The sequence below is a fragment of the Semicossyphus pulcher genome, unplaced genomic scaffold (assembly GCF_022749685.1).
Source record: "Semicossyphus pulcher isolate SPU_LCO1_2020_fin unplaced genomic scaffold, fSemPul1.0.p SCAF_14, whole genome shotgun sequence".
NCBI lineage: Eukaryota > Metazoa > Chordata > Actinopteri > Labriformes > Labridae > Semicossyphus > Semicossyphus pulcher.
In genome coordinates, this window is record NW_027211648.1 from 29,713,227 (window position 1) to 29,723,442 (window position 10,216).

Here is a 10,216-nt window from a genome sequence, read left to right on the forward strand (position 1 = left end):
GCTCCACTGGGCCTCCTTCCTCCCGTTGACTCACTGACAGCCGTTATGTAATTACTGCATTGAGGCCAAAAAACGGACAAAACGCGCTCACAGACGTGTTATTTCTCCTGTCTTCTCCTCCTTCTCTCACCGCTGCTGCTGAAGCTGCTCTGACACCTTCACGCGCTCCACGCATGCTGGGCCCGCAGTCGCGTGCGTGGAATCACTAAACACCCTCTCTCTCTCTCTCTCTCTCTCTCTCTCTCTTGCCTCATTCTCTATGTCTCTCTGTCTCTGTCTTGTTAATACTCAGCTCCGCCGGTTGTGACACCACAGGGGAAGTACTTGATGCATACGGATTGGCTTTGACACATTGCGGATCTCTCCATGGTGCTGAAAAGGGGAGCGGAGGGGGGAGGAGGAGGAAGAGGAGGGGGGATCTTTTTAGCTTCCTTCAGGAGCGGCGCTGCAGCAAGTAAACCGGCGAACCGGACTGACACCGATTTTAAGCCCCTCCGTTTGCAGGAGGAAGCGCCGAAAAGGCAAAAACTCGCAATCTGCATCGCACTCAGAGAAAACGTGTCGGTGAACTCACCATGTTGACTTCAGACACCATGTCGATACTGGCGATGTCTATGCTCATGCCAACATCCACCGGGGCGCCTATGGAAAATATGACAGCAGCGTGTTAGTGAGCATAAGAGCGTCACATGTTGGTTACATGAACACAGCTGGCACGCGGGGCTCTTACCTCCAAAATCAGGCCTCAGACGGATGTCATAGCCTTTCAGCAGCTTGTCCACGGTGGCTTTCACATATGACATGTTGCTGGGCTCGTTGGCACTGAGGAGGAGACACATTCATGTTCAGAGAAGAGGAAACCGCATATATAGATCCTGTCGGAAATAAGACATGACACATGTTATTCTCACCTTTGCGCCCCGCAGACCACAGTCGCCAGCAGGGACAAGCAGCAGACCCCCCAGCAGCCGCGGTCCAGAGTCCTCCACATCACTAACTCCTGATCCTGCCCGCGACTTTGACACAAGATCTCAGGGATGCAACTTAGGCTGCAAAATTATTCCAAGAGCAACGCATGCGCGTCGTTTTACCAACATCCAAGCGTCAGCGGCGAGGTGAGACAAAATGTAAATGTGGAAATGCAGCCGCGATGAGAAAAGAAAAAACAGCCTTTAGGTGTGGAGGCTTCACCTGGAGAGTGAAGGTTGGCGCATATAGCGTCACCCAGCACTTCACATGTGAATACACAGACCCCCCACCCACCCCCCTCTCCGGCAGATGTATTCCAGCAGTCACAACAGAGTCCGGAGCAGATCTGCGTCAAGCCCGTCCTCCCGCTCAAAGTGAAGACGGTAAATTATGAGCGCAGATCGCAGCTCCCCGGTCACCTTTACCAAGCCAGAGGAGAGAGGGACTCAGAGAGAGAGAGAGAGACGGAGAGGGCGAGAGAGAGGGAGCGAGGGAGAGAGAGCGTCATGCAACACAAGCACGTCTGAGAAGCTGCGCATTTTTCGGGGCAGCGCATCCCATTCTGCTCGCGTCACGGGCTGCACCAACTTAATTAATTGTTTAAAATCCCAGAAAAATGCATTAAAAACTGCAACGCACGAATAAGCGATGAGAGAGGAGATAAGATACGCTGTGTGGGAGCCGAAATGGATTCTGCTTCCACTGCAGGACGTGAAGGGAATGGAGAAGAAGTATTCTGCATTTAACCCGTCGTACAGGCAGAGGAGTTACAGCATTAGATGTCACTCAGATTGATGTCATTTTCACACCTAAGACTCCATGTAGGAAATATAATGATTTCACAAACCCTCCAACTGAGCCGAACACATTTAGAGACACATGGAAACCCCTGGAGGACAGGTCAGGAGCCCCTGCACACAGAAGGCGTCCCTGTACCCTGAAAAGACTCACCTGTGAAGACACCTCCCTGTGCCAGCAGAGCTTCCTGAAGCATCCTCGAACTCTTGACAAACTGCCTCTCTTTGGAGCTTTCGACACATGAGTAAAAAATTCAACCAGTCACACGAGAGCAGGTGGTGGGATGGTGAATAATGGTCTTACACTGACTCCTGGTTGATGACCTCTGACCTCATAGGAACACAGAAGGTGTATGGTTAACACAATGTTAAAGGTGAAGCAGTGAAATCTGTTTAGGTGGGACATTTTTTAAGTCGCTAAAATACATTTAGCTTTAAAACCCGTCACAGGTTTACGTAGCTTAGCTTCCGTGTCTCACCAACTTCTCTGAACAAGTACCTCATACTACGTCTCTTAAACAAATCCATCTAGCTCTCTAATTGGTCAGAATTAGAGCATCTATCTCTTGTTAAACGTGTAAAAATGAAATGCAATTGAATTTTATTCTCATTTGAGAAATGTAGACATAGTTTTCAATAGGTGGCTATCACAGGCTAACAACCCTCAGTCTGGTTGTTAGGCTCTCCCAGCTTGCTTGTTGTGACTTATGTTAGCATAGCATCATAATATTCGTTAAGGAGAGTTATGTAACCTTATGGCAGTAAGCTTAAAGCATTTACCACCACTATCACTGGTTACAGCGAGTAAAACACTGAATTTTACTTAAACCCAGTTTAACCAGACGTCCACGGTCGGCTCCGGTTGTAACTCTTGATTTTCCTGGCTGACGGTCGCTTTCCTTTTCAGACTGTTTGCTTCATCTGAGCGTCGAGTTTGTTTCTTCTTCTTTGGATTTTCACTTCTTGTTGAAGTTGTATCTGTAGTCATCCATCTTTTCTTTGTTTGTTCAGCCACAGTAGATTACTGTTTACTCCCAACACTTGCAGAGAGCGGAAAAGCAGCCGCTTAGCTCCGCCTACCCTCTCTGGCAGACCAACCACTGCTGGCTGATGGAAAACGCGTCACTAACTGGGCGCCGCCACAGACACCCAGCCCATAATAATACTATATACTGCAAATGCAAAGGCTTTCATCAGTGGGCCATCGGCTCAATCACCATTGTGTTAACTCATTCGGTGATAGCTAGAGACTTAACAGACATTTTACATGAAAACCTTCAAGATTATTACTTTAATATGTCCAGGTCAGGGGCTGCACGGTGGTGCAGTGGTTAGCGCTGTCACCTCACAGCTAGAAGGTTCCTAGTTCAAATCCCAGTTTGGACTTCTGTGTGGAGTCTGCCTGTTCTCCCATGCATGCATGCGTTCCCTGCGGGTACTCCGGTTTCCTCCCACAGTCCAAAGACATGCTCGTTAGGTTCATTGGTGACTCTGAATTGCCCGTAGGTGTGACTTAACTGCAGGAGGTTCCAGGCCTTCATTTGAAGCAGGCTGTTATTAGAGACAGGCCTTTACTTCTATGTCCATCTATTTATTCATCATATATTTGTTCATACTTTATTACGAGGCCTTGTTTTAATTGGCCTTTAAAACTTTCTGCATTACGCTGCATCCCTTTCAAATAAAAATCCTTCTAGCATTTCTGTAGACAGAATCCCTTCATTTCTTTATTTTATTACGTTTAGTTTTATAGTATAGTATAGTAGTTTTATTTAAGTTAAGTTATTGTTTTTGGCCTTCTATGCATTTATTGATAGAGAGGACAGTGGATAGTGTTGGGGGGGGGGGAGGGGGAATGGAGGATGACACACAGCAGAGTGTGGGAGTCGAACCCGGCCGCCACATTGAGGACCATGGCCTCTGTGCATGGGCCCCCACTTTAACCACTGAGCTGAACCAGTGCCATCCCCTTCATTTCTTAGAAAGGATTTAATTTTGTAACATTTGCTGGAAAAATGTTTGAGATGCAGAGTTCACTTACAGCACTTCAATTGTAGCTACTGCCACCATGTGGCACTGGTATGCAACTACAAAATACAGTTAACACATTAACACACTGACACCTGCAGTGTCTGAAATTGGATTATAAGACTTAACATGGCATAAAAATGGCGTCAATATATTGTGAATTTAATAAAGTTTAATTAGGGACATGTAACTTGTAACATTTGAGAGCTTCCTGTTTGATTGTTTGTCTGCCTGAAATGTAGATTTAACTGAATGACTTGTCTCTCTCTCTAAGACGCAGTCAGTTGGGCATTTCATTGTAGTAAGGAAACAAAATAAAGGCCATAAAAAACTAAGAAATTAGCGACATGTAAGGAATTTCACTAGATCTAATGAAGGTTACTTGTAAGACATTCACACTGAAAGAGAAGTTATTTAAGTCACTGGGGATTCCCGCGTCTTTCCACAAATGTTAATCAGAGTCAAAGCAGTGAGACAGAAGATCATCACAGCAGGAGAGAGTCAGGACTGTTTTTTTAAATAGTGTTTGAAAGTAAAAATTCTTTGATTAAGCATTTTCTCCCTTTCAGGGGAAATGCTGATTTTATTATTCCAAGAGAGTCTGGCACGGGACAGGCACATCAGTGAAGGCCTTTTAAAGAGAAGAAGAAAGACTGAAGACTTTAATTGGCAGTAAACATATCAGCTTCTATAATAAAATCTTATTAATGGTTAGAGTACAAAAAAAACCTCACTTGAACCTTTTTGTTTTCCCTGTAGCGTGATTGGATGCACTGCAAAATATGACAGGAAGTTAAGTGTTGTGGGATTCAGAGATTGGAAGTCAGTTTTGGAGACAGGGAAAGCTTCAGCCAAACTCAAAGCAAGGCAGAAACATATGGACACCTCGTGGTGGATGCATTTGATGACTTCTCCGATCGATAAGCAGCTGTCAGCGCAGAAAGCCAATCAGATGAAAGTGAGGAGAAAAGAAAAGGAGAACAGACAGTGCTGTCCTCAGGTGAGCTGACATAACCTCCACACTCGCCTGCTTGAGACAAACCTTATGAAGCCACTTTGAGTCGGATACTTCAAAGAAACAAAGGTTCGGAGAAATCACTGATTTGGTTGGAAGATATGAAGAGGCTCTTTGTATGCACCTTGAATCTGCAAAGATAAACCTGAAAGGTGCTCACAGTTTTCTCCCTGCAAAGTGTCAGAATGCACGCTTTAGACATGCAGTCAGAGGTTAAAGTCGTAGATGAAGTAAAGGAGGTAACATTCTTCCTTGCTAGTCTTGCTGGACTTTCCAAAGCTCTGCAAAAATGAAGAAATATGGTCTTTATGGCACCAACATCAGGGGGAAAGGATGTGATGGCTGTGCTGATATGTCGGGATGAAAGAGTGGTGTGCCGGCGATCATGAAAGAGTGAGAAAGCACACTTTGTGCTATCTTTGAATAGAAATCCTTTATTTTAGATTAAATAATTTATTTATACCCAATGGACTCCAGAACATTCAGCACTATACACAATGCACATGGGACATGCATGCCCACATAACAAACCCACAAACTCTACTTTGCCCACAGTCAGCGAACTTGAACTGCACACAGTCCGTATACGTTCATGTACGTTCGGTGCAGTCAGCTAGCCAGCTATTGTCCGCTGCAGTGACACCTGCAGCAGAATCCTTCAACACGCTGGACAATCCATGACGCCCGGTAAGTGGGCAAAATACAGAAAGAAATACACAGAGGACTGGGAAAGTGAAAACGGAATCAAACAGTGGATAGGACGTGTGGCTGGGGACGATACGAAAGCTTTTCGTCGGTACTGTAAAACCGATCGCAGGGGAGGACAGGAGTTGTCCATGATGGATGCCAGTTTTGAATGCACCCTCCTTTCACCCACCTCTATGACCATCTGAGTTTAATCAATCTGTGTATTTTATAATGCATTTGAATAATAGCAATGCTGTTGGACTTTTAAAAGCAGCGTGTATGGTTTGGCAGGGACATTTTTTGAGTTCTAGTATTGGGCTGGTTTTCTCACACAGACCTGGCAACCCTGGTCTAGACTGACATATATGCTGCACGTCTTGGAGTGCTCCACCAAAAGACATGGTAAAATCATTCATGTACAAAAGGAGCTGATTAAAAATGAGCACAAGAGACTCAAGATACTGAAGGCCTCTGAAGATGAATGGACAAATGAGGAGCCCCTCTGATGGAAGGATTCTGTGAGGGAGACGTTGGTTCAGGTTCAGATCAGTGATGCATTTGACCGGGACACATCAGGAGCCGTGATGGCACAGAGAAAAGCCACTGATTTGGAATGCTGTCTCCATTTGGTGGCATTCTTAAAGTGATGGGTATTATGTCGAAATCCGACCCTGTCGTTGAGTCCGAGTATTGGTTATGAATTTCAGTGAGCTAGTTAACATTTGTTAGGGCTAGGATATCGAATGTTATCTGTAACCATCCCAGCATAGCTGCCTAGCATTTGATAAATATAGTTTCCCAAACTAGATGACACTGGAGTCTGAGAATCACACCAAGCTGAGGAACCCAAAAGGCGCTGAATATGACCGGCTGCAAGCTGTCCCGGCACCAGAAACTCGTCGCCTGCATACATTAGCACAGACATGGGAAACTGAAGGGAAATTAACAAGCATGCAGAGCACTTGTACTCTGATTAGTGCCAGAAGAAGGAGGCTGACTTCTCAGGATATGAACAAATTGCTGTATTTAAATGTGATATTCTTTCAGCCCTGGACTTCACCGCTGTAACCAAACTTTGTTTTTGCGTAAAGTCAGGAGGGAGATGTTTTAAAGTTAGGAATGCGTTGTTTATGCCAGACGCTTGCACCTCTTGTGATCTGACTCACAGATGTATACAGGCTTCCTTTTATCGGTGTATGATAATGGTTTCTGGATATTGGTTCTCCCTTTTATTGTTGCTTTTAGACAATATATGACTTGAACAAGGGCTTGCTTTCATTTGATAGTGTGTGAGAGGTGGATTTTGATGACAGTGAGACGGTCTGTTAAAGTGACCTTTTAGTGAATATCTGTATTGTATCTAATATTAACTATATGTAGGATCTAGGTCATTATGGGCCTGTATTTGGTGCTGCAACAGTCACACAATTTAGTTGCAGTCATGATTGATTTTTGATGCAGTATTTTATTGTACGCAAATAAGGAAGGCAGACCTCCCTAATATTGTGTAGGTCCCCTTTTGCCACCAAAACAGCCCTGACCCGTGGAAGCATGGACTCCACCAGACCTCTGAAGGTGTGCTGAGGTATCTGGCACCAAGACGTGCGCAGCAGATCCTTTAACCCTCCTATTATCCTCAAATAAACTAACACATTTTACCCTTGGGGTCAATCTGACCCCAGAGATTTTTGCCTCCAGAAAATGATTTACATAAAATTGTTGACCAAGTCTTTGTGTCAGGCACTTTGTTTATTTGTTGAATACATAAATAATCCCTTGATAATGAAACCTATCGGTGAGTTGACCTGTTCTCTAGCGCCACCATCAGGCCACACGTTTAAATTAGAATGAATGTATCTTGAAAAGTTTTCATACAAATCTTCTCAAATTTACTGACAACATTAATGAACACAAGAGTATGAACCCTATTGGTTTTAGTGATGATATGACCTTTCCTGTAGCGCCACCATCAGGTCAAACTTTCAGTTTTAGAGTAAATGTATCTTGAAAATCTTTCATCCAAATCTTTTCTAATTTGGGATGCGCATTCATGACTCTCACAGAATGAACCATATTGATTGATGTTGGTGACCCCCACTTTCCTCTCGTAAACATATTTATTTAATTATTTTTATCTCCTTTTTTGGTAACATATTTGTGGTTAGTCACTATAAAGTCTCACTCACCCCTCCTCTTTTGTTATCCGGGCTTAGGATTGGCAAATGTGTCATCCCAAGTACAATATTTTCAATGGATGGTGTTATGAAGAGCTCTAATGATGACTTGATGTCTTCAACATGGCTGATTGCATATCTGGTGGGGCCTCGAAGCATTTTGATAATATTAGTAGCGCTAAGTCTACCCTGCTGTTGAAGTGGGGAAAGGGACCATAGTATCTTTCCATGTTTGGAAGGGCTCGTGTCTGCTGGTGGTTGAGAGACAACAGGAGGGTCAACACTCTCATTCTCATCAGATGAGAAGGCCTCAGAATCAGGGTCCTCCTCAACACAATCCTCTGTCTCAGAATGTCAGAATGAAATGTCCTTGCGGGAATACCCCGCCCTCCACACACACACCTTCATGCCCATGGTGCGGGAAAGTTCTCATGAGAATATTGTCTCCCCCTCCCCCATGTCACGTTAGCACCAAAAATGGAAAATTATGGTCCCTCTACTCACTGCAACAACAAGGTAGAAATGCTGCTAAGAGTGTGTCCCACCAGACACACAGTCAGCCATGTTGAAGACATAAAGTCATTATTCGAGCTCTTCATATAACCATCGATTGAAAATATTGTAGTTGAGATGATAATTTTAGAGGGGATAATTTTAGAGGGGTATGTGTAGTTGGAAAGACTTGGATGTGATCAACTCACAAGCCTACATTGGCTTCCTCATTTTGGCAGGAGGTGACAAGTCAAGTTGTTTCCCACATGCCCACACCACGAGAAGTATCAAAGTTCTGGTGGGAATAGTTGTTTTCCCCACCCCCCTGTTATGTATCAACTCAAAAGTATCAACTCTGCACCTGCAGGTGTGGGGATGTCAGGTCACACACACAGACAGACAAGTTTTACACAGCTAAAACAGCTTGGGGTCAAATTGACCCCAGAGAAACACCAATGTGTGCAATATGTGTTTAGCACATTGAAAAAATATCATCATGATCATTTTATGCATAATCAGTTGTCCCTATCAAATTAGGAAAAGTCATGAAATATGAAGCAAAAAAAAAAGTTAACTATTATTTTTTGAATGATAAACATTGAATGGGGTCAAACTGACACCAAGGATAACAGGAGGGTTAAGTCCTGTAAGTTGTGAGGTGGGGCCTCCATGGATCGGACTTGTTTGTCCAGCACATCCCACAGACGCTCCATTGGATTGAGATCTGAGGAATTTGGAGGCCGAGTCAACACCTTGAACTTGTTGTTCCTCAAACCATTCCTGAACCATGTCTGCAGTGAGACAGGGCGCATCATCCTGCTGAGAGAGGCCACTGCCATTAGGGAATACTGTCTCCATGAAGGGGTGCACTTGGTCTGCAACAATGTTCAGGTAGGTGGTACGTGTCAAAGTAACATCCACATGAACGGCAGGACCCAAGGTTTCCCAGCAGAACATCGCCCAAAGCATCACACTGCCTCTGCCGGCTCGCCTTCTTCCCATAATGCATCCTGGTGCCATGTCCAAGAGATGCACACGCAACCGGCAATCCACATGATGTAAAAGAAAACGTGACTCATCAGACCAGGCCGCCTTCTTCCATCGCTCCGTGGTCCAGCTATGATGCTCACATGCCCATTGTAGGTGCTTTCAGCGGTAGACAGGGGTCAGCATGGGCACCCTGACCGGTCTGCAGCTATGCAGCCTAATACACAACAAACTGTGATGCTCTGTGTGTTCTGACACCTTTCTGTCAGAACCAGCATGAACTTTTTCAGTAATCAGGGATACAGCAGCTCTTCTGTTGGATTGCACCACACAGGCCAGCCTTCACTCCCCAAGTGCATCATTGAGCCTTGACCGCCCATGACACTGTTGCCGGTTCACTGGTTTTCCTTCCTTGGACCACTTTTGGTCGGTACTGACCGCTGCAGACCGGGAAGAGCTGCAGGTTTGGAGATGCTCTGACCCAGTCGTCTAGACATCACAGTTTGGTCCTTGTCAAACTCACTCACATCCTTACACTTGCCCATTGTTCCTGCTTCCAACACGTCAACTTCAAGGACTAAATGTTCACCTGCTGCCGAACATATCCCACCCACTGACAGGGGCCATTGCAACAAGATAATCAATGTTATTCACTCGATCTGTCAGTAGTCATAATGTAATGGCTGATTGGTGTATGCGCAGGCTCGATTGGTCAAAAGGGGATTCACGAATGCAGCCTTATGAACCGTTTCAGTGTCCTCATATTACAGTGTAGAATCTGACAGAGCCGAGATAGTAAAGCTCCTCGCTGAGCGTCCTGCAGGCAGCTGTGTCTAACAAAGAAAATTGGATAAAAAAAGAAGTTGCGTCTTTTTCCGTGACTTCTAAACAAATACTCGTGCTTTCCAGCTCAGATCATGACTTGATTAGCTGTTGGGTTATTTGCATATGACTGATATTAACGCAGCGTTTTGAATAAACATCTCATCAGCTCTGCACACAGGGGGGTTTGTAGGGGGGGCATTAACGCTTCGTGCAGTTTGATAGGTGATTATAATTTATACATA

The 10,216-nt window shown here is 44.8% G+C and overlaps 1 protein-coding gene across 1 annotated transcript in view; it reads right to left on the reverse strand.

The window, feature by feature from the left end:
* The window catches only part of gabrb1 (gamma-aminobutyric acid type A receptor subunit beta1), a 54,153-nt gene extending 52,765 nt beyond the window's left edge, over nucleotides 1-1,388 (reverse strand). Inside the window, exons 1-3 of the mRNA XM_069661329.1 lie at nucleotides 912-1,388; nucleotides 731-822; nucleotides 575-642 (exon numbers count right to left, since the gene is read on the reverse strand). Of these exons, the coding sequence (XP_069517430.1) occupies nucleotides 575-642; nucleotides 731-822; nucleotides 912-991 (240 nt within the window). The 5' untranslated portion in view covers nucleotides 992-1,388. The remainder of the gene's footprint in view (nucleotides 1-574; nucleotides 643-730; nucleotides 823-911) is intronic.
* Between the last annotated feature and the right edge of the window lie 8,828 nt (nucleotides 1,389-10,216).